The 22,386-nt window shown below is 47.8% G+C and overlaps 1 protein-coding gene across 1 annotated transcript in view; it reads right to left on the bottom strand.

The window, feature by feature from the left end:
* The window catches only part of dmd (dystrophin), a 192,242-nt gene that overhangs the window by 111,346 nt on the left and 58,510 nt on the right, over positions 1-22,386 (bottom strand). Inside the window, exons 8-19 of the mRNA XM_064311559.1 lie at positions 19,444-19,697; positions 18,714-18,848; positions 12,342-12,536; positions 10,375-10,556; positions 9,392-9,542; positions 9,100-9,219; positions 5,450-5,551; positions 5,215-5,322; positions 4,417-4,596; positions 2,085-2,251; positions 1,570-1,693; positions 1,108-1,195 (exon numbers count right to left, since the gene is read on the bottom strand). Of these exons, the coding sequence (XP_064167629.1) occupies positions 1,108-1,195; positions 1,570-1,693; positions 2,085-2,251; positions 4,417-4,596; positions 5,215-5,322; positions 5,450-5,551; positions 9,100-9,219; positions 9,392-9,542; positions 10,375-10,556; positions 12,342-12,536; positions 18,714-18,848; positions 19,444-19,697 (1,806 nt within the window). The remainder of the gene's footprint in view (positions 1-1,107; positions 1,196-1,569; positions 1,694-2,084; positions 2,252-4,416; positions 4,597-5,214; positions 5,323-5,449; positions 5,552-9,099; positions 9,220-9,391; positions 9,543-10,374; positions 10,557-12,341; positions 12,537-18,713; positions 18,849-19,443; positions 19,698-22,386) is intronic.

The raw sequence follows: 22,386 nt of genomic DNA, 5'->3' as shown, positions 1-22,386 counted from the left end.
TACAGCCTTCTTTGCTCATCTTTATCAAAGGTGTAAATAATTTGAGGCAAAATCAGACCCTCTGTGAAGAGGAACAGAGTAACTATATCAGGCCTTCTATGGAGAGTAACAGAGTATTTATATCAGCCCTTCTGTGGAGAATAACAGAGTATTTATATCAGCCCTTCTGTGGAGAGTAACAGAGTATTTATATCAGCCCTTCTGTGGAGAGTAACAGATTATCTATATCAGCCCTTCTGTGGACAGTAACAGAGTATTTATATCAGCCCTTCTGTGGAGAGTAACAGAGTATCTATATCAGACCCTCTGTGGAGAGTAACAGAGTAACTATATCAGGCCTTCTCTGGACAGTAACAAGTTAATGAGATTAGTCAGGGACTGCAGATGTAAATTAGCTTGAAGGTAAACTGGTGCCATTTTATTTTAATTGTGCACGGTCCCTGCTAAATGAACATTAGACTAAACTACAGCAGGCCCTCTGTGGAGATCATCATGAAGGAATCAGAACTACAATCATACGAGGCCCTGTCAAGCAGCAGTGAGTAAATAAAGGGGGGGGGGGGGGGTCACCCACACCCATGCCCTGCGGTGCGCAGACAGCACCCACACCCATGCCCTGCGGTGCGCAGACAGCACAGTCTGATGGACCACCGTACGTGGGCCGCAGACCCTGGACAGCCCAGACAAAGCCAGTCATGTGGCTCTGAATAGCCCAGACGGAGCAGCCAGGTGGACCACGGGCCCCCCTGAACGCCTCAGACAACTTGGTCATGTGAGGCAGAGCACGACCGGAGGAGCGCGGCGGCTCGACAATGTGGAACGCGGCGCCGGAACATTCCAGAACTTTCACACGCCCACCCACACACACACGCACACACAGACACACAAAGAACGCAACTGCGTTCTTTCACAGAACAGCTGAGAACAGCTGCACAAGGACAGAGACATACACGGGGGGGTGGGAGGGGGGGTGGGGGTGGGGGTTGCCATGGGGACAATAACAGGGACAGTGGAAAAAAAAGGTTACTATGGAGATAGTGAGGAGGGTGGGGTGGGGGGACAGGCACAGTGGTTGCCATGGAGACAGTGAGGAGAGGGTGTTTTTACCACTGGCCAGCTGATCCACCAGAGCCTGTGCAGAGCGAGTAGCCTCCTGCAGTTTCCTCAGCTTCTCCGGCTTCTCCCTGTCTATTGCCTGAGAGAGGGGGGGGGGCAGAGAGAGAGAGACAGAGAGGGGAGAGAGAGAGAGAGACAGGGGTGGGGCATGAGGGACAGACAGGGGAAGGGTGGGGGGGGGGTGGGTGGAGAAATGGGAGGGGGAAAGGATGAGGATGAGAAGGAGGGGAGGATGGGGACAGGGAGGTGGATGAAAATGTATGCAGTATGATAATACGAGCACATGCGCACTCCGGGGGAAAAGTACTAAATGCAGAATGTGCGGGCGATGCGTGAGGCAGGTGCGGAGGGTGTGTGGAGAAGAGCGAATGGACGGGCTGGGTGGGTGTGCGGTATGAGGACGTGCGCGTAGCGTGGGAATGCGAGTCCGTGAGCGCGCCACGGGGGGATTACCAGCACTCTGTCGTGCAGGTCCGAAACGCTGGCCTCCTTGCCCCTCTCGGAGAACTCGGGGCTCTGCAGGGTGGCCTCCGAGCGCGTCATGAAGCTGTGCAGCTCCGTGAAGTCCACGTCGAACCTGGAGAGAACGGCAGCCTGAGCACCGCCGAGCGCCCGCGCAACGCTAATCCCAACGCCCTGCTTACTGACCCCGACCCTTTACACTCCTCTACCCTTCCAGGGGTGACAGACGTAAACTAACCCAACGCTAAAACACCGTCCCTGTTACTGGAATCTGAACCCGGCTTCTATCCCTAACCCTAAACTCTGTCATTCAGCAATCACAGATGTGGACCCCCCCCCCCGGACTGCATAGTGATCAGAGTTGTGTGTCAATCTGTGGTGCAATTCAGGTAGCCCCCTCTAGCCAATCCCCCCGCAGTGGACGTGTGCAGTGTGTTGGAGGCCACGCCCCTTCAGCAGACGGGAGCAGCTGGCGCTGTCGAACGTCTGGCTGATGCCCGGCTCACCTCTTCCGGAGCTCGGAGTCCACCACGATCTGCCTCTTCTTCTGAGGGGGGACAGGCGCCTCCGCCTTGGTGTGCTTCACCTGCTCCCGCCTAGTCACCTTGGTTACGGTCGACATGACGGTGGTCTGAGTCTGTTCGGTCTGGGCGGTGGTGACAGCCAGCGAGATCTGAGGGAAACAGGTGTGTGTGTGTGTGTGTGTGTGTGTGTGTGTGTGTGAGCAACTGAGCAAATATGAGCAGGGAAAAAAGCAGCTGAAGAAACAAGGAAGTGGATCCGGCACACAGTAATTTAATAAAACTTCTCAGCGTTATCGCATTAACGCTACTGCTACCCATACAACTTATGTTCTGTTATTCTGCTACCAGGCTACACACGCGTGCATAAGTATGTGTGCAGGTGTGTGCATGAGCATGTGTGTTTTCACAAGTCACTTAACGCTCACGTATGCGCATCTGCACGCACACACGTGTGTAAGTACAAGGACGTGTCTGTGTTGCTTGTGTGTGTAGCGCTGAGCCTGTAAGTCCTTGTGCGTGAGTGCTGTGCAGTACCCTGACATGGGGGGGGGACAGTTTGATGGGCAGGCAGACAGTTCACCCACCGCAACTCACAATTAAGCGTGCGTCAGTCGTCTGACTGCCATGGCAACAGCCTTTAAATAGAGCAGTCCGATTGGTCACGGAGGTGAACGACGGCAAACAAACTTTTAAATGGAAGCTATGCTGGAATTCAAATCAGTGCCACTGTGGAGCAGCGGGCTCCGCACCGCCGCGGCAATAAGAACACAGCGGACCGGGATCTGACCTGTCGCTCGATATAGACGAGTGAAAGACAGCGCAGGAGAGGAGCTGACCCCGAGACTAACAGCCAGAGATAAGTTATTTAGTGGTGTGTACCGGACTCGAGAACCTGCACAGCCCTTATCTTTACGGTGTCCTACGTGAAAGCACATTGGCTGGGACGGCTAAGTAGCACATCCAGCTAAAGCGCTAGTCGTTGGGCGCGGCGAAGCACCGAGCAGTCCACGTCAGCGATGGCGCGGGGTTGGACACAGAAACGCGCTACCATGACGACACCGGTTCCCATGTGACCGGTACCGAACGGACCGAACGGCAGCGCAGATTTTGGCGCCTCAGTTTCACCGCCGGCCGCCTTCGCTAGCTAACTTTACACCCGCTCTTGTCGACTCAGAGTCAGTGACAGCAGGTGCCATTAGAAAACTAGCTAACACTAAACTCAGTCAAAATGGCAAAAGCAAAATGGTATTTTTTAAAAATAAGTATACAGCATAACAAATTATTGAATAAAACAATTCAATTGTTTAATTTATTTGCCTTTGCAATGAATAAATAATAGTTTTTTTAATGTTCTCTTTACTTTGAGGAAGGTATGGGTACAGGCCCGTTTTAGGCACCAGCACAGTTTTAAAAGTATTGTGTTACCACCGGCATCAGCAGAATCTAAATGACGGCCAGCCCTAGTGACGGCTGTGTCACGAGCCCGGTGAGACGGCCCATAACTGGCCACGGCGTCGGCCAGTCAGATTATGCCATAACTTATCAGACAACAGTCAACGTATAAAACCAGCACTTCACACACACAATGCACATCGGCTTCAGAGCAGCAAAAGCCAATAAATAACGCGAGAGAAGTCCTAAAGCAGCACTAAGAACGTAATAAAAAACCCTCAGACGCCACCTCGGAGACCGGCAGCCGTAACACAGACGGTAATGTACAGTAGCGCCGCGACTGCGCCGCTGCCACAAACCACGAGTGGTTAAGACGCCAGGCTCGATGCGCACTCAGAGCACCTGACAAGGCCACGCCGGCCGCTCTGAAGGCCGGGCCGGACGCCATGTGACCTCGGCCAGAGCCTCTACTCTCCGCTATTCCACACAGAGCGGCTACACTCCTGTAACCTCCTTTGAAGCACTCATAAAAACCCACTTTCATCAACCTGCTTCCATCACACTGTCACAAATAGTTTTATTTTTATTTATCTTTAGTGGGGTTTTATTATTTTTTATAGCCTCCTTGCTTCTTTTAGGCCATTTTATTTCTTTTATGCTTGGTCTGTTTGAGCTAGTCTGTGTGTTCCTGCTGTAAATCTTCTGTATATTATTAATGCACATTATTATTATTATTATTATTATTACAGTATCATTAAGCAGCATTGCTAACACATAACATACCAGAATGAATTTAGAATGCTAAACATCTTGTTGTCAGAAACCTCTTCTTCTCGCACTGCAGATTTGGGGTTGAGCTATAAATAAATTTGAATTTGAGCGGGAGGGCGCACAGTGTTTGGGGAGGGCGGTGGCTCCTGACCTGGGTGCTGTTCTCCTCCAGCAGGTGCACCAGTTTGTCCCAGCGCTGGGCCAGGTTCTCCAGGCGGGCCTCCAGCTTGTGGGCCAGCTCCTTGTTCTTCACCCTGCACAGCAGGTCCTGGCTCAGGGCACACAGCTTGTCCATCGTCTGTCTCTTCATCTCCAGATCCCCCTTCACAACCTGAGAGACAGACAGGGGGCGCCGGTGAGAGAAACGGAAAACCCTGCCTCACACACTGGCACCATGCATACTTCACCTGTCTCCGCCACTCTAGATTTATAATTCTTTTTCTTTTTTAAAATTTAGCATCTCAAATCCCACCGAAATTTTGAATGTCCAACTGGCAAACTATGTGCAAGCGAACTCATTCACATAGAGCGAAGAGATCCTGCGGTTCTCCTCCAAAACACACGGGGCCAGCCAGCTTACGTACAGAGCGGGGGATGTAGGAGACCCAATCATACGCGCGGACAAAGAGAAAGCCACGCCAGCAGGAGTCGCTCGAGCCACGAACTGCGCTATTTCCAGCGACCGAGTCCCTCCCATACTTTATGTACCTCAGGTGACGCATAGCCAGTTGTGTGCCGCCACAGTCAGGTGGCGAACACAGGTTCGAATTAGATCTAAAACCATGGTGCTCACTCATTCGCCGCAAGCGAGTGAGCCACAGTGTAAGCTTACCCAGCAGCCCCAGCAGCAAGTTTTTTTTCAGTTTTTTCAGTTCACCTCAGGCCATGGGACTGTCAATCACGACCAACACATTGTCAAATCAACCCCTGAGACCCCATTGTCACTCACCGCAAGCTTTTTCAGGCTGGCAACCATCTCATTCTGGTCCTTGAAATCCCTGCTCTGGATCGATCGGACGAGAGCCTCCTTCTCCGTCAGCCAGGAGTCAAACAAGAACTGCATGGAAAGAGACAAAAGGGAGGGGAAATGGATCCCAGTCTTTCCCCCTCATGACCGGAAACCTTCTTCACCCCTGCAGCCAATGTGACTAACGCATACGAAGAGGGGAAACAGCGCCACCTACCTGCTCCTCGGTGAAGTGCTGCCACTTGAGCAGAATCTCTTGCAGTAGAACCCAGCGCTCCTCCGTCCACTTGCATATGGCGGCCCACCGATCCCCTAAGTGCTGTAGAGACATCGGGCTCATTAATGCGCACGCACGCACGCAACACATCTCTCTACTGTATGGACACGGCTCTGCACCGCTCAACAAAACACTCTACTTACCAATGTACCTTAATGATGCAGCATATCTCTACCGTACAACAGAGCCCTACTGTACAGCATAACACAGTGAGTCACACCCTTCTGCCGTACAGCATGAGTCACACACTTCTACCGTACAGCATATTTCTACAGTATGAGTCACACACTTCTACTGTAGAGCACACTGCTGTAGTATGAATCACATACTTCTACTGTACAGCACATCTCTATAGTATCAGTCACACACTTCTAATGTACAGCATACTGCTGTAGTATGAATCACATACTTCTACTGTACAGCATATTTCTACAGTATGAGTCACACACTTCTACTATACAGCATACCTTGGTATTATGAGTCACACACTTAGGTATACCCCTGTAGTATGCGTCACACATGAAGGTATACCTCCGTAGTGTGAGTCACACACTTCTACTGACCAGCACACCACCGTAGTAATGAGTCATACACTTAGGTAAACCTCCGTAGTATGACTCACACACTTCAGTATACCTCTACCAGACCACTTCAACTGTGTATCAACTACATAGCAACAGCAACAACAACAGCAACAATAATGTGAGTATTACAAATACCTTGTGTTGTCTAGCAAGAGAAACAGTCATAAAACTGCACCACAACTACAAGAAGAACTCAATGGGGCCAGAGAGAAATCAGCTCCCCTGACTACAGTGAAACAGCAACTACAATCTGCTGGATGTACAGTATGTTTGTGGAAAAGCCCTAGCAAAGTGCTGTTAACAAGAAAAGTCTCCAGTAGACCAAGTATCATCAACACTGGACCAAAAAGAATGGGAAAAGGCAGACGCAAATAGTTTTAGACCAGCAGATCATAGTTGCCGTTTCACTGTTGTCAGGGGAACGGGTTTCTCTCTGGCTGCATTGAGTTCTTCCTGTAGTTGTGGTGCAACTTTACAAGTTTCTTTTGCTAGACACTACAAGATATTGGTCTACTGCCTCTACATCTTCATGGTCTTCTCCTGTTAACATTACTGCCCATCAGCTGGACCCTTCTGAGTGTGTACTGAACAGTACACCTGGAAATCTTAAGCTGCTTTGCAATTTCTCACGGGGAATAACCTTATTGCCAGAATGTTTACTCGGCCCTGTGCATCTGAACCTAATGCCTCCTGCACTGTCATATTTCTGGTAGCTTTAGTGTCTATTTTACTTACACTAAAAGCCAATGATATTAGGCTACATTTGGTCTTTAAAAAAACAAAAAAACAAAAAAAAAAACTTAGGTAGGTAAGGTAGATAAGATTTTGGTTTGTTATTCAATAATTGCACAAATATTGACTGAATTCATCTCTACCTAAGGTTTTTTTAAAAACACAAGCAGCCTAATACTTTTAGCCAATACTACACATATATATGTATATACTGTAATATATAATAAATCACAATAGCGTAGCACAATATCAAGGTAAGAAATGGAAATAACACAAGAAAACAGGCCATGCAAGGGTTTCACACGGCTTCAATTCGTTTTTAAATAAGATGTCTCTTGAGAAATTCTCATCATCATAATTTACACATACTTCAAAAATAAAACTCTATTCTCAAGACCAGATGGTACTAATGTCTTTTCAAAAGCTTCCCATTTAACAAACTGAAGCCTGTGTGGGGAAAACTCTTAAATTATCCAGACACTGACAGAGTGTATTAACTTTAATATAAAGACACTGCCAATGCAGTGTAACAAAACTCTTTAACCCTTTAAGGTTTGAGATCACAAATATGTGATTAGAATGTTCTTAACCGAACATTCTAATGCTGATGTAACAATCACAACTGGTAATTAAAAGCAATGGAGTTCTAGAACATGGACTTAGAATTTTTGAAAAAACACACCACAAAAACCTGCTCTGCAAAGGCTTATTACACCAACACCGCCTGTCGTGCAGACTCTCGTTACAATTACAACTCAGTACAAGAGCTGTCGTATTAAACTGCAATAGTGTCATAGCATTCTTACCATACTGAGGCTAAATACATTTTCAATACCCTACGCGGTGTTATAACAGTGAAATATCCTGATAAGGACTATTCAAGGTCTGGTTTTGTGCAGTGCAGTCCGAGAGGCACCGCAGGTGTTTATCATCCCTGAACTTCGTGCAATCAGCACAAAGCTTCATCAGCAAACAGGGCCGCAATTGCAGGCGTTTGCAGGCTTGATTGCATTTATATAGCGCCCTTCATGGATGTCAAAGCTAAAAAAATTTTAAAAAACACAAAAAAAATTGTGTACTGCTTAATTTCACTCCAGGCCTAACCAATCATGAAACTAGTGGTGAATCTCGACGGCGATGTTGGCGCACAGTGTGATCCGCCAGCCCAAACTTGCACGCATTTCACACACCCCCCGCCACACCCCCATCTAACATCCCCACCTGTGACTCACCACACAATTTTGCACTTGCATTTTTTTCATGAAAATGAGCCAGATGAAAACCTGCGGCAGACTTAAAACTGAATTTCCCTGCTGTATTAAGATTGTGAGTAACTTGTGAGTGTGGGGGGGAGGGGGGGCTGGGGGGTCTAAGAATTGACGCTGACTCTGACTATACTTAATTTACAGGAGCAGACACTACCTCCACAGTTCTACAGATGACAGAAAGAAAATGCATTAATTTCAGTTCATCTTCCCAATAAAAAAATAATATGCAATACAGCATTCTGCAGTAACAGGAGATTAGAATCCTATAATCACATTGCTAAGCTTCTGCTGAGCATAACAGCTAAATACAAAGAATGAAAAATAAAAGATATTTCCTTCCAATCCAGTCCGGTTAGTTTCACAGGAAATGCAAATCTATGCTTGACTGCACTTAGTTCCATTATTACAGAAGAAAGATTTAGAACCAATCCAAGGCTAAGGAGGTTTATATGCATGTGAGCACGCCTGAGCGTGTGTCTGTCTCTGAGCATGCACACAGACAAACCCGCACACATGTACTTGTGCACATGTCCATAACGTTTGTGTCAATAGTGCAGCCCAGTATGCATAAACTGTCGGCATGTATGTCAATTAATTATCCTTTTGAATACGGTAACACAAAACTGGAAATAAAAAAGCACATTACACTATTATTTCAGCCGTGTCTTACAAATTTCACAATTAATTCAGCTGATCCTTACACGTTTCACAATTCAACTGATCCTTACATGTTTCACTATTAACTCAGCAGATCCCTGATCCTTTCACAATGAATTCAGCTGATCCTTACAAACTGAAAAGATCACGCAAGCACACCTCACTAAGCTAAACAGTTCCTTGCTCACCGTTCGAATGCAGAATGCATTTATCGCACTAGTTTCTAGTGCATTGAGTGCAGCAGCGCACACACTAAGTCATTAAGGCTCCGCTGAACACACTTTAATCACCTCCTGACCCGCTTATCAGCGGCGTCCTCTCCCCTCAGAAACACTGCCGGGCCACTCACCTGCAGTTTCAGCTCCAGGGCCACGGTGGCGCTGTCCCCGCTGTTCTCATCCACCACCACCACCATGTGGGTGAGGGAGTTCACGCGCACCTGCTCCGACTCCAGGTCTTCCTGGAGAAGCTGTGAGGGCAAGAGGAAACCCGGCAGTCAGAGGGGTGTAGCGGGACACAGCCTGGAGCCACGCCCACATCCATCACAAGCCACGCCCACATCCAACACAAGCCACACCCACATCCATCACAAGCCACGCCCACACAGGAAAGACAACAGAAGCGAGGAGAGAGGTGCATACTTTGTGCTCTTCCACTTGGTGTTTAACGTCCTCCAAGTCGGGCCCCAGTGGCTCCGCCTCCATGCGCTTGATCCGGGCTTCCGTAACGTCTAGCCAATCAGTGAGCTGCTTCAGCTGCTGGTGTTGCAGGTCCATCAGGGCCTCATGTAACCTGGAGAAGGAAACCCAACCAATCAGGGATCTGTGTCAAACCCCCCCCCCCCCCCACACCAGAATCAATTAGAGGCTTGTTAATTCATGACAGAGAAGGGAAGAGAGAGAGTAACAGCACTGAGTTAATACAGCGGAGGTGCTAATAGTGTGTGCCTGTGTTGAGAGTGTATTAATCAATGTGGGCCCTGTGCTGATCATTTAGGGCATGTCTATCCAGTTAGTGGAAGTGTGATGTACAGTGTGGGTGTAATTAATGTGCATGCGTTGATCAGTTTGGGCGTGATGCAGTGTAGCTGTGTGTAGATAAGCCTGCGGGGTTCAGTGGGGGCGTGGCATGTATGTGAGGGGCGTGGCAGTGAGGGGCGTGGCATGTATGTGAGGGGCGTGGCAGTGAGGGGCATGGCAAGTCTGTGGGGCGGTGCAGAGGGGCGTGGCGTGAGGGGCAGGGTGCAGAGGGGCAGTGCTGTGAGGGGCAGGGTGCAGAGGGGGCATGTCTGTGAGGGGCATGGTGTAGAGGGAGCGTGGCTGTGAGGGGCAGGTGAGAGGGGGCGGGCTGTGAGGGGCATGGTGCAGAGGGGGCGTGGCTGTGAGGGGCATGGTGCAGAGGGGGCGTGGTGAGGGGCATGGTGCAGAGGGGGCATGTCTGTGAGGGGCGGGGTGCAGAGGGGGCGTGGCTGTGAGGGGCATGGTGCAGAGGGGGCGTGGCTGTGAGGGGCGTGGCATGTCTGTGAGGGGCAGGGTGCAGGGGGGGCGTGGCAGTGAGGGGCGTGGTGTAGAGGGGGCGTGGCTGTGAGGGGCATGGCGTTGCTGTTCAGGGGCGGGGTGCGTACTTGCTCTGCCGTTCCATACTGGCCACACGCAAGTGCTCCCAGCGGGAATTGAGCAGGTTCATCTGCTCCCGAACCTCGCTCTCCTCGTCCTCCGTCAAGCGGCCGTCGGACAGCAGCGCGTTCCCCATCTGCAGGACCCTACCCACGCTGCCCTGCTGCGACGTCAACTCCACCATGTAGCCCTGGACACACAACAGAACCAGGAGAGTCAGCCTCAGTCTCTCTCACATTCTCTCTCTCTAGGACTCTCTGTCTCCCTCTCTCACATTCTCTCTCTCTCTCTCTCGCTCTCTTTCACTCTCTCCTTATAAATATCTCTTTATGACATAGCAAACAGAAACGGGGGAGCGAATGACCAAGCAGCGGACGGAGAAGCAAAGAAGAAGAAGAAAGAGCAGGGCTCACAGAGAATTCCAGAAGGACCTTGACTGACGGCAGCAGTGCTTCGGTGCGGAGGACATCTTGATGTAACGGGAGTGCGTTTTATTTGCGCAAATCGCACAAAAGCCTCCCCACGCCCACCCACAATACTAATCTTCAAGGTCTCCTCATCTCAGGCTGCAATTACGCACAATCCCTCGGTCCATGTCTGGCAATTACAGTATTACATGAGCGCGGGTAGGACGCTGATTAAATAAATCTGATATAGCGTCAGACTTTGCTTGGCATCAGGTTTGCGAATATTTTAGTCGGATTTGTTATTCAAAAACATTCAGAAGAATTTGTTTTTTTAGGCAGGGAAGTGCGGACACAAGGTAGCAATTTATTACTGTACACATAAGTAACAACAAGTCCGTAAATTCAGTAAATTACGGTTTCCCTCCTTTTCATACGCTTCTATTGAGAGGCATTCTTTCACAGCTTTGGGTTATTCAGTAAAACACACAAAGTAATGGTTTGTGACCATAGCCTACTTAATTTGTTAAATAAGAACCGTCCATATATCATTGTATATTCAGGAAGGCTTTTAAGCCAAAATGCATTCGTGTAGGGATGCAAGGTACAAAATGGATAACAAAAAGAGGGGTTTGCAAAAAAAGAGGCAAGTCTAAACAGCCATCTACCGTAGCTGTGCATAGCCTAGCGCACAAGATAAGCGGCGCAGAAACTCTAAAAACAATTTTTCAGTCCTGCCTACTTATTATTCTGAATTTTCGAAGAGCCTGATTATTAAATCCAGTGCTTACAAAACCCAAAACGGCAGAATATCTCCAGTGGGCTACAATTTATAGCAGGGAGACACATGCAGCATAAGCACTTGCTTGCTCTGACTGCTGCGATGCATTCAATAACAGCCGAATCCTCATCTCATCTCATCCCTGAATCCCTCCTCATCTCCACTGCTATCACACTCTCCATGTTTAGGCACGCATTACCCACAACTCCCCTCCTCACTGTCCCAGGGAGTTATTACCCATAACCCTCTCTCTCTCGCTCTCTCTCCCGTGGAGTTTTTACCTGCTGTGCGTCAGCCGTTCCCCCCAAGGGGCCGCTTGTCTCTAATGAGGTTTTAATACAGAGGAACCAGACCACTGATCAGCAGATTGCGCTGATTTACCAACATTGGGAGTGTTTTTAAAAAAAAAATTCAGTTACGTTAACAGAAACGCCAGGACGTCACACACATGCAGCACGACCGCTGTGTAATTACCTTCACATCGCTGCAGTTTACGTGGCCCAATTCATTGTGGCAAAAAAAATAAAAAACTGAACTCAGTGACCTGACTGATAAAGGAGGACAGAGAAACTCCTCTTGTGATTAGAAGCGTCTCCCTGTCCTTGGCCCCGCCCCTGGCCACACCCCATCCCATGGTCCTGCCCCTGACCCCATGGCCCAGCCCCCACCCCATGGCCCCACCCCACCCCATCCCATGGCCCCACCCCTGACCCCAAGGCCCAGCCCCTGACCCCTATGGCCCCGCCCTATCCCATGGCCCCTCCCATGGCCCCACCCCCACCCTGCTCACCTCGTGGGTGTGAAACTGCTCCTTGACCTCCTCCACGTGGCTGGAGATGGGCGGCTGGGCCTGCAGGCCATCCTCGGCGGAGAGCAGCCAGGTCAGGACCTCCTCCAGGGCGCTCTGGTACCCCTCCAGGTGGGTGTCCGCTCTGGGGAGGGGGCTGCCGGTGTGGTGGTCCTCCTCTCCCTGGCTGTCTGGAGACTAGACCAGGTGATCACAATGGCAGAGAAGTTTTTTTAATTTAAATCACAATACCTCAGTATGTCACAATATGTCATTAACAACACACACACACACACACACACCGTGTGTGCCGTGCCGTGAAAAAGTATCTGTCCCCTATCTGATATCCTCAACTATTGCATATTTGTCACACTGAATGGTTTCAGATCTTTAGACAAAATGTAATATTGAGTAAGGGAACCTGAGTAAACACAAAGCACGTTCTATTTTAAAAATGATTTCATTTATTTACTGAAAAATGTTAAACACCAAGTCAAACACAAGTGCCCCCTTAAAATTAATAACTCGTTTCGCCATCCTTTAGCAACAATACCTGCAACCAAACACTTCTTACAATTTGATATCAGTCTTTCACCTCACTGTGGATCAATTTCAGCCCACTCTTCTGTGCAGAAGTCCTTTAATTCAGACAAATTTGTAGGTTTTCGAGCATGAACTGCTTGTTTCAGGCCACAGCATCTCTTTTGGGTTCAAGTCAGGACTTTGACAGTTTTTTTTTTTCAGCCATTCAGATGTGGACTTGCTTTTGTGTTTTGGTTCACTGTCTTTCCGCATAACCCAATTACGCTAATTACGCTTCAGCTTAGCTCACGGACAGATGACCAGGCATATTCTCATTAAGAAATTTCTAGTACAGAGCAGAATTCAAGGTACCCTCAATAGGAGGAAGTCAGGTCAGGTCCCAAGGCAGCAAATCATCCCCACACCATCACTACCACCACCACCATGTTTGACTGTTGGTATGATGTTCGTACTGCTGAATTTGCTTTACCCAAAACGTAATGGGACCCATGCCGTCCAAAAAGTTCCACTTTTGACTAATCCATCAATAGAACATTATCCCAAGTGTTAGTGGATCATCCGGGATTCACTGTGGTTTGGTGGAGTCCCAGAGCCTTAGAAATAGCACTGTAACCAATTCCAGACTAATATATTTCAACAACTAGTATATTTTCTCTCGCCTCTTCTGGAATTTCCTTTGATCATGACATAATGTCCTTGTAGAAAGTTTGTGGTGACTATTTCACTCTGATGGTAAGGTTCAATATGAGTGAAGTTTAGATTCAACAGGGCTGGCCGCAATCAAGCTTGGTTGTATTCAATCGGCAAAAGCCTAATTAAATTGTGTTAATTGGTGGATTGAGTAACTAAGGGGGCAATTACTTTTTCACATGGGTGTTTGATAACTTTTTTCATTAAATAAATAAAATAATTTTTAAAATGTGTTTTGTGTTCACTCTGGTTCCTTCATCTAATATTTCATTGTGTCTAATGATTTGAAACAATTTCAACGTGACAAATATGCAATAATAGAGGGAATCAGGAAGGGGGCAAATACTTTTTCACGGCACTGTATACCACAGCCACAAAAGTATAGATACAAATAAATTCAAGCATCCCCCCCCTCTAAATCATCATCATCATCATCCTCACATTTATTAAATACACAAACGCAACACCACGGCAATTCGGCTGTAGAAGAGCAGAAGAAATCTGCAAGTTGAATTTTCTAAATTATAGGAGTCATCATTTCAAAAAAAATATCTTTTAAAACTAACGTTGCCTAATTGTTGCACTTATTTGGTTCGATAAGCAAAGCTAATTTTCAATTTCTAAAGACTCCCGACTGGTTAGAATGATAACTTTTCCTCGCACACACGAGTGGGGAGGGGGGGAAAAAAGCCGAGTTTGCACCAAATTAGTGTTAAAAATGGCTCTCCGTGCCGGCTGCACACAGTCGTACATTCATCCAAAGGACTTGACGACCGCCTTGGAGCAACAAGCAAGAACACTTGTTCGTACACTTGGCTGTGCTAGATGTGTGCGCGGATGGCAGTCTAAACGCACAGCGAAACGACGCCAGCTACACCAGCGATCCGGGCTTCTGCCAAGCTTTGTTAATCCTCGTGTAAACACAGACAGTCCCAACCATCTATTGCTATAAAAAGCAATAGCAGCATATTTAGACGTTTTTTTTTTTTAACGGCACAACAAACAAACGGCGCTCCTCTGCAGGCTTCATTAAAGCAGCCGCGCGGAGAAGCTCGGCTCCGTCTGCATCCATCAGCCCTCGTTTAAGTCAAAACGGCAGGGAAGCCGGCAACACAAAGTCCCCTGACTACAGCGCGGCTACACCGACAGCAGCCCTGCGCTCGCACTCTGAGGAAATTCTCATGATTGCAGTGGATGTGAAGTGATGCTGTTGGTAATTCTCATGATTGCAGTGTGGGAGTGGCTGAAGTGACACTGGTGTTCATTTTCACGACTGCAGTTTCTGAAGCGAAGCTGTTGGTATTTCTCATGACTGCAGTGGATGTGAAGTGAAGCTGTTGATAATACTAATGATTACAGTGTGCAGTGGCTGAAGTGAAGCGGTTTGTAATTCTCATGATTTCAGTGGCTGTGTAGTGAAGCTGTTGATAATTCTCGCGATTGCAGTGTTGCAGTGGCTGAAGCGAAGATGTTGGTAATTCGCATGCAAGAACATAACAGCAATTTCTCTGTCTGGCAGCTGAAGCTCACTGAAGTGTGTGCGCGTAAAGGCAGGTCCATTAGACTTTCTTCCGCAACGGCTCTCGGTCGTAACCTTCCCAAACTTCCTGATGTCATACAACAACAAAAAAACTGTCACGAATCTGAGCTGCGCTCCATCCACACCGTGATATACTCAGGAAATAAGCCTTCGCTTTCACCCCCATTCATCAGCTCACTCCTTTAAAAAGCAAAGACACTTATCAGCTTAGCCCCCAGCCTGTTAGCGGCCCAACCCCCCCCCGCCCCCCGCAGGGTGCGTCAACATGATAACACTTATCCCGTTTATTCAACTATTCGCATCATATCAGCACGATGCTTTTCCATAACCTACATTTACACCCTTTACTTAAAGGATTAGCTAAATCCAGACTCCTGCGTTTTTCTGAGACCTGCTTTAAGTCTTGTAATACTGTGGAAATCTTCTATGTGTCCCTATACCTTGCTCTATCTGAACACATAGCGAGATAGCCGTCTTCTTAAAGTGGTGTCTAATTAGGAAGAGGGGCGCTAATCATAATGAGTTTGGCGCAAACCAGCGCATTACCACGGTAACCGGGTGGATTACACCTGGTGATTACGCCAGCCGAAGTTGGATGAAATGCGGATTAGGAAAGGGAGAAACATGGAACTTATGGACTTTTGCATTTTGGACAAAGGAACCCTGAATTTGCTCCTGGCTGTCACTGCCTCTTGTACAAAATGCATGTCGCTGTTTGCTGATCTGCTCTCTAATGCTCTTATGTAGGTTTCATGGGTACATTTGCACAGATAAGCAAAATTTGCAAGGGCCATCACTGTGAAGAAGTTTTTATTTTGTTTAATGGACCTAAAATATTTTTGCTGGGGAAAAAAAAGAACCATTTGCCTCACTGCATACAGCTGGTGACAATTTATCACATTCTGCAAGTTGCTGACATTACTGTCAATCAATGACAGAAGAAATATGAAGCACTCAAAACATCTCTTTTTTCAGCCTATTCTCCCTGCGAATCATTTCTTATTATTTTCTCTTTACACTGCAGAGGCTTCACGTCTAATCTTGAGCACATTTTTAAAGAGTTGCGCTTCACTTGCAAACACTGACAAATGACAGGCGCATGAGCACTTGTAACAAGAGACAGAGGTTGTTTCTTTTTTTTTCCAAATAAATTTGGCATTCAATGTGGAGCAGAGCATATGAAATACCCAACCCTCCCCCCCAATTTGGAATGGCCAATCACCTGCGACCAGATTCATACTGCAAACCCCACTACCAATTCAGGAAAGTGAAAATGTCCGCAGTACTACTCCGAAACACGTGGTGGCGCCAGCTGCTTCTTATCGCACCACAAAGTACAGCCAAAATTGCACAGAGCGGAGTCGGTAGAAGACCTTCCATATGCGGCTGGCTTTGCTGCAATTTACAGGCGCCCGATCGACCAGCAGGGGTCAGTAGATAGCGTTGCACATGGAAAGGTATTCCAACTGAACCCTCCCATTCCTCGGGCAACGCAACCACCAACTGCGCTATGGACCTACCAGCCACAGTTGGCAGCACAGTAGGGTGCCTTTACTGAATGAACCGCCCAGCAGCCCCAAGAGAGAGGCTCCCACCAGCTTTCTGATGAATTTGCAATAATTAATATTTAATATTTACAATACATTTTTTTAAGCAATTTTGTAGTTAAGTATTCCACACTAATATATAATAATTTACATTCTTAACCACATTTTAGACTTGCAGAACAAAGAAATGTAGGTGTTTTTTTCTCCCCCCCCCCCCCCCCCCCATCGCACATAGTCGGGAAAGTTGGGAAATCACAAGAATTAATTTCATCTTGCCACCGGAGGACTGAATTAGAGGCCATAAAAGCCAGTCACCAAGAACACAGGGCCACGCTGAAGCAGTGAGAATTTACATGTACATTACGCCGCTTCTGAAGTGACTGGGGCGTGTGCAGAATGTTTTCAAGGCGAGCCACCGAAGCCATTATTGTCCATCAGTTTAAAAAAAAAAAACTAATCCATGAAGACTGCCCAGGCTTTTAATGGTAATGCCACAGACTTGTTATTTTTAGTCATCACTTTAATGACATGTAAATAGACAAACAAAGCGTTCAGGCTCGGCTTGAGTTTCGGCAAGTGTCAAAGTGGCAGGGAAACCTCCTACTGCGCATTTGTATTGCTCAATAAAAAATGAGATCTCTACTTCCATCTGCTTCGCAATAAACATTCATGCACGTACCTGAGCAACCTTTAATAGCACATTACTTACAGGGTTAACTGTAACCATTTATCAGTATGTAAATGTTTCCCCAAGAACATGGAGGTAATGATTCCTCTCTCTGCACGGTGCCAAGTGTGTGTGTGTGTGTGTGCGTGCTGGTCGTGCGTGTGCATGCTTGCCTGTGTGTGTGCCTGCGTGAATGCTTGTTTATGCCGATGCCTATGCGAGTGAATGTGTTTGTGTGTGCATGTGCACATACATGCTTGCCTGAGTATGTGTGTGTCTGTGTGTGTGTGTGTGTGCATGCCTGGGTGTGCGTGCATGCTTGCCTGTGTGTGTGTGTGCACGCCTGTGTGTGCGTGCGTGCATGCTTGCCTGTGTGTGTGTGTGCGCACGCATACAAATTTGGCTCTGTAAGAAAACAAGAACTGAGAAAAGCAGTAAAAGAACAAACACTCCACAGTCTGTTTTTTTTTTAATAAGCTGACCAGCTGGCAAGCATAACTGTTTACATATCCACCTGCATTCTGTATTTACAGCATTCATCACGCATTCGCAGCACAGACGCCTGCTTTCCCCAGTGACCGCTTATGTTCTCACATAAGCAGCCAATGACATGCAACCGGTGAATGACAGGGCCTCTCAATGACACCGACGCCGTGTGCGCGGAGGCCGACAGCGCAAGGACTACACGCAGTACAAACGGAGGTCAGAGGTCAGACACCCCGAGTGACAGAAAGTCACCCGCGCTTTTATTTCATCCAGACTGGACTATTTGCACTGCCCGTGTTTTTAGGGCTCCCCAAGCCATGCCACTGCGCAGCTGCAGCTCAGAGAAAAATACAGCAGCTGGGGTATTGACAAGGACAAAAATAAAAAAAAAAGAAAAAAAAACTATGATCGCATTAGCCCAGAACTCAAATCCCTACACTGGGTTACAGTTACAGAATTGATTTTTAAATGTCATTATTGGATTTTAAAGGGAAGTGTGGGGTTGCACCTGAACTTATAAAAGACCACACGGACCAGAGAGAGTACTCCGAGCACCAGAAGTCAGTTTTAACACAAGACGACACTTTCAGATGTAATGCACCAAAAACTCTAGAAGTCAAAGTACAGCCTCAGCTGCAGATTTCAATTCACAACATTAAAAATACTTTTCAAAAGCGGTAAAAGTCTTTTATTGTATTTTGTTTTATTTCTCTTTTTAATCATCTTTAAGGCCGAATTTTATATTTAGTTCAACTTGCCATTTTTATGAGGGAGTTGGGGGAGGGGTGCTTCGAATCTCATGTACGGTTTATAGATGTATTAAAGGTGCTACATTAAAGGCATCATTGTCAAGGGTTCACATGATGACAAACAGGTGAGTTAGGAGATGGGAAGAGACAGACCTGTGACGTAAAGCGCCTTCTCTTCTGATCCGGTGACTTGACGTAAGCAGCTTGCGTGTAGGTGTAGCTTTTGTAGCGAGGTTTAAGAGAAGGGGAGGGGGTTCGAACCCTCCCCTGAGCCACGCTCACTGTAATCTGAGAGATTTGGAGATAAAACAGAGAGACAGAGAGGGAGGGAGGGAGGGAGAACAAAAAAAACGAAAGAGTGAGACAGGCGAGATCAGAGGGAGAAAAAAGAAGAGAAGCACAACTTAAAACAGGAGTCCCCCTCTCATACGGAGTCTCCGTTTCTCACCAAATGCATCGTTTCACGTTAGCGATTTGGGGCGAATGGTGGAGTTTAAAGCTATATCACGATGTCGAGGTTACAGTCTAAACAAACACCACAGCAACCAATCGGCCCGCAGTCTAGCGGGACCGAGTCGTCATTTGGATTCCTGCCTAGCAACAATGCCAAGCTTACAGTCCACCAACACCGTGACATCCAATCAACCCACAGTCTAGCAAAAACCAACCGCCATCAGCCTACAGCTGAGACTGGAATGAGCTGGGAGCGAGCCAGCAGTGAGACAACACTGAGACGGCATGGAGGACGGCGGTGAGCTCGGGCACGGAATCAAGACTCCCGAAAGTATGCGGGTCAGCTGAGGCGGACCGGAGCGCCTGACGGGCTTGGGGGGGTGGGGGTGGGGGGGCAGGTATGTTGGAGGAGGCGTGTTCAGGGACAGACCTGCTGGGAGTAGCGCTGCTGTTTCTGGATCTGCACGTGCTCCTCCCGCGTGGTCCCGGTCACGCGCACAATCTCCGCCTCCCGCGCCGACTCGGTCACGGCGCCTGGCTCCGCCTCCTGCGCGGCGGCTCGAGCGTCGGGGAGCGTCTCCACCTCCTGGATGGCCTCCATACTGACACCCTGAGGCAGCACTTGGAACAGCGAGGTGACGTACATGATGATGGACTTCTTGTCAGGGTGCGACGTGGCCACGTCTGGTGGACAGACAGACAGACAGACAGACAGATGGGAGGCACGGAGGAACAGACAGACAGATAGATGGGAGGCACAGAGGGACAGAAAGACAGACAGACAGAGAGGAAACAGTCACATTACTCCCTGTGCTATTTTTGCCTCTACTTATTGCCCCATTCAGGCTCATCTAGATCCATTCCTGAGAGACAGGAAGCATTTTATTCATCATTAGTCATGATGAGATGCAATCAACACTGCTGTGTCTTGCTCTCTTGCTGTACATTTCTCTCTCTCTCTCTCTCTCTCAATCACACACACACACACACACATACATACATACACACATACACCCACCCACTCAGTCACACTAGATTTTCACCCACTATCCCCAATATTTCCACATACACACACAGATGTGCACACACACACACCCCACACGCACTTGCGTGCATGTGCACACACACACCCCACACACACACACGTGCGTGCATGTGCACACACACACACACACCACACACACATACACTTGCGTACATGTGCACACACACACCCCACACACACACACTGCGTGCATGTGCACACACACACCCCCCACATACACACACGTGCGTGCATGTGCACACACACACACACATACACTTGCGTGCATGTGCACACACACACACACACCTCACCACACGCGCACACACAATAACTCCATTTCCCCCTCACACACACACTACGGCTGCCTGTGCCGCTGCAGAGCCGCCTCCACGCTGCCGCAGCATTGACGTCTCCATTGACGGCGTTTCCCGCCAATTCCCACCATGGCCGCCGCCGCGCCGTAGGTGTTAAATTAGACCTGTCCCTCTCCTCCGAGGCTCCGCTAAAGATTACCTGTCAAGTGCCATTGTTAAACCTTAAATATACAGCCGGCACCGGAAGCTTCCTTAAGACGGGCCTCGTGAGGAGAAGCTTAGCCGTGCCTCGTCTCCACGGCTACAGCTCAGCCGGGCCTTTCCCCGCTAAACCTACCCATCCGGCGCTACGCCGCAGCTAGGCCGCACACGGAGAGCGGCTCGCCGAAATGAGAAAAAAAAGAATCGGGCTGTATCTGTATCTCTCCCCCCCCCCGCACCCCCCTAAAAAAACCTGTTTCACTCCATCCTCACATCTCAGGGTAACACTGCAATGGTCTTCTTCAGGTTCTGCTGGAGACACCCCATTTGGTGAAAGCATTAACCCGAGCAGAGACGTGGTTCTATTGTACTGGTTTTCTTTCGGAGCACAGCAGTAAGCCGTAGAAGTCACACAGGTGTGGTTCTTAATGAATAAGAAAGTAAAATAAAATAAATAACTTTAAAAAATAAATAAGCCTTATTCTTCCTTTGAATTCCTCCTATTTTTGTCCAAAAATCAATGTATATTAGTAAGTTCAATTCAATTTTAATGAAATTTTATTTGTATAGTGCTTTTTTTTTCTTCCACAAAGACCAATACCACAAAGCAGCTTTAGAGAAATCCAAGCATGAACCCTCACTAGACGCAAGCCTAGGGTGACAAAGGCAAGGAAAATTGGGTGGATTCCCTCACAATTGTGGCTACTTTTTAATGTTATTGTGCGGGGGGGAAAATGGCTTTGGGCATGTTGACCGTTTTCAAATCTGGCAACACTGGTGGTAGTGGAAGCGCATCTGCCACTGGCTTTCAGTATAAAACGTAGGAGGAGGCCAGGGCTTCAACCATTCAGAAATCCCCCTGGGGCCAATACAAATGGTTTATATATTCATACCTGCATTATGTACCACTAAAACTCACAGGGTGGTTAGTTCGGATATCGTTAAAAAAAAAAAAAAAACTCAGTAAATATGCCATTAAGAAAAGTGCTAGGGGAGCGAGAGTGAAAAGGCATGGTAACAGGATACAATATGCACTTCCGAAATGGCCAATGGCCTATAACACGGGCAAGACCGCAATACCGTACACAAAAAAAATGACTCACGTAGGTAGGCCCGCGCGGAAGCAAAACCATTAATTACGGAGTTTTGTCAGCCCTGGACTTTCAGGCTACAGTAAAGACAAGACTCAATTTAGCTTGCCAGAAATCGTTAAGTTCCTCTTCCCCCCCCCCCTGCCTGAAATGTCACGCACAGACAGTTCTCTCTTGTTGCCGGAGTCGGAAGACAGGAAGAATAGCGCAGGCCAGCCGGTTCACAGGGGAAATGCGTAGACACCTCATTACACCTCATTACTGGATGCGATCTGTGTTCTAAATACAACCGTAATGATAAGAAAAGCTCGAGGAGTTTTAAAAATTCTTTTATCAAGGGTATAACATGCCTAGTATTAAAAAAACACTGAGATTGCGGGGGTCTGATTAAATGTCTGCCAGGGGTAAGACTATGGAAAGCTAATGAGCTCGTAAGAAAGCTACCAGCGGTGATCAGAAATTGTAGACAGAAGCAACCAAAACAGAAAAATATTAACGTCAAGCGATATTAAATTTAATAGGTGGTTGAATAAGAGTTTGATTTCATACTTTTAAAAAAAGAGCCACAACACTCTGCATGTACTCTGCCACATCTTTAGAGCCAATATATTTAAAACATTGTTGCGGGCTACTGGGTGGCTCATTCGGTTAAGGCGCCACACTGCTGCACGAATGGGCCCCAAGGCCTCAGATCGAATCCTGACTTTGGCAATGTCGACCACAGCCGGGAGCAGCATAGG

This window comes from Anguilla rostrata, chromosome 15 (assembly GCF_018555375.3).
Source record: "Anguilla rostrata isolate EN2019 chromosome 15, ASM1855537v3, whole genome shotgun sequence".
Lineage (NCBI taxonomy): Eukaryota > Metazoa > Chordata > Actinopteri > Anguilliformes > Anguillidae > Anguilla > Anguilla rostrata.
The sequence above is the reverse complement of the archived record's forward strand: the minus strand, read 5'-3'. Positions and strand labels throughout refer to the sequence as shown.